This window comes from Bison bison, unplaced genomic scaffold (assembly GCF_000754665.1).
Source record: "Bison bison bison isolate TAMUID 2011002044 unplaced genomic scaffold, Bison_UMD1.0 scf7180017463957, whole genome shotgun sequence".
Taxonomy (NCBI): domain Eukaryota; kingdom Metazoa; phylum Chordata; class Mammalia; order Artiodactyla; family Bovidae; genus Bison; species Bison bison.
Genome location: NW_011373327.1, coordinates 41,691 through 42,457, shown reverse-complemented (window position 1 = coordinate 42,457; position 767 = coordinate 41,691). Strand labels below are relative to the sequence as shown.

The 767-nt window shown below is 46.4% G+C and overlaps 1 protein-coding gene across 1 annotated transcript in view; it reads right to left on the bottom strand.

Moving 5' to 3' along the window:
- The window catches only part of ASB9 (ankyrin repeat and SOCS box containing 9), a 23,545-nt gene that overhangs the window by 5,529 nt on the left and 17,249 nt on the right, over positions 1 to 767 (bottom strand). The window contains exon 3 of the mRNA XM_010833307.1: positions 68 to 175. Within this exon, the coding sequence (XP_010831609.1) occupies positions 68 to 175 (108 nt within the window). The remainder of the gene's footprint in view (positions 1 to 67; positions 176 to 767) is intronic.

The window sequence follows — 767 nt, the reverse complement described above, 5'->3', positions numbered from 1 at the left end:
TTTAGAAGGGATAGAAATAGCTATTTTTCAGTAGTGGCATCTAAGATGTGGTTTGAGTTGTACTTACATTAGCTCCATGTCTCAGTAATATTTTTACACAGGAGGGATGACCTCCAAGACAGGCTTCGTGGAGTGGAGACACACGATCTGCAGTGATGAGGTTCACCGGCCACCCCTGGAGGAAGGGAAATGGGCAGAGTAAGGAGTGCAATGTAACAGTTCTGTAGGGCTCAGCCATGAGTCCACGATTCTTTTAAAAGTTAACCTGGCTCACCTATGTGCTCAGTCACTCAGTCGTGTCTGACTCACTGTGACCCTGTGGACTGTGGCCCAACAGGCTTCTCTGTCCACGGAATTCTCCAGGCAAGAATACTGGAGTGGGTTGCCATTTCCTTCTCCAGAAGATCTTCCTGACCCAGGGATCAAACCTACATCTCCTGCATTGACAGGAGAGTTCTTTACACTGAGCCACCAGGGAAGCCAATATATATTCTTATGACTGCAGATTCACAGAAGAGTCCCTGACCCAGGTAAATTGTCTCTAGATTCCTGCCCCATAGACACGTGAATACATGCCTGTTACATTAAGCCACTAATGTGGAGGATACTTTGTTACACAGCAAAAGGTGACTAAGACAGTCCAAAGCATTAGGTGAAGCTCCATCGACAGAGAGCCAAAGGGACAATTACTGTCTCACTCTAGTAGTTTAGAGCTAAAGCAGCAAGAAAGTGTCTGAAAGGTCGTGGGGTTCTTCAACCTCTTGGAA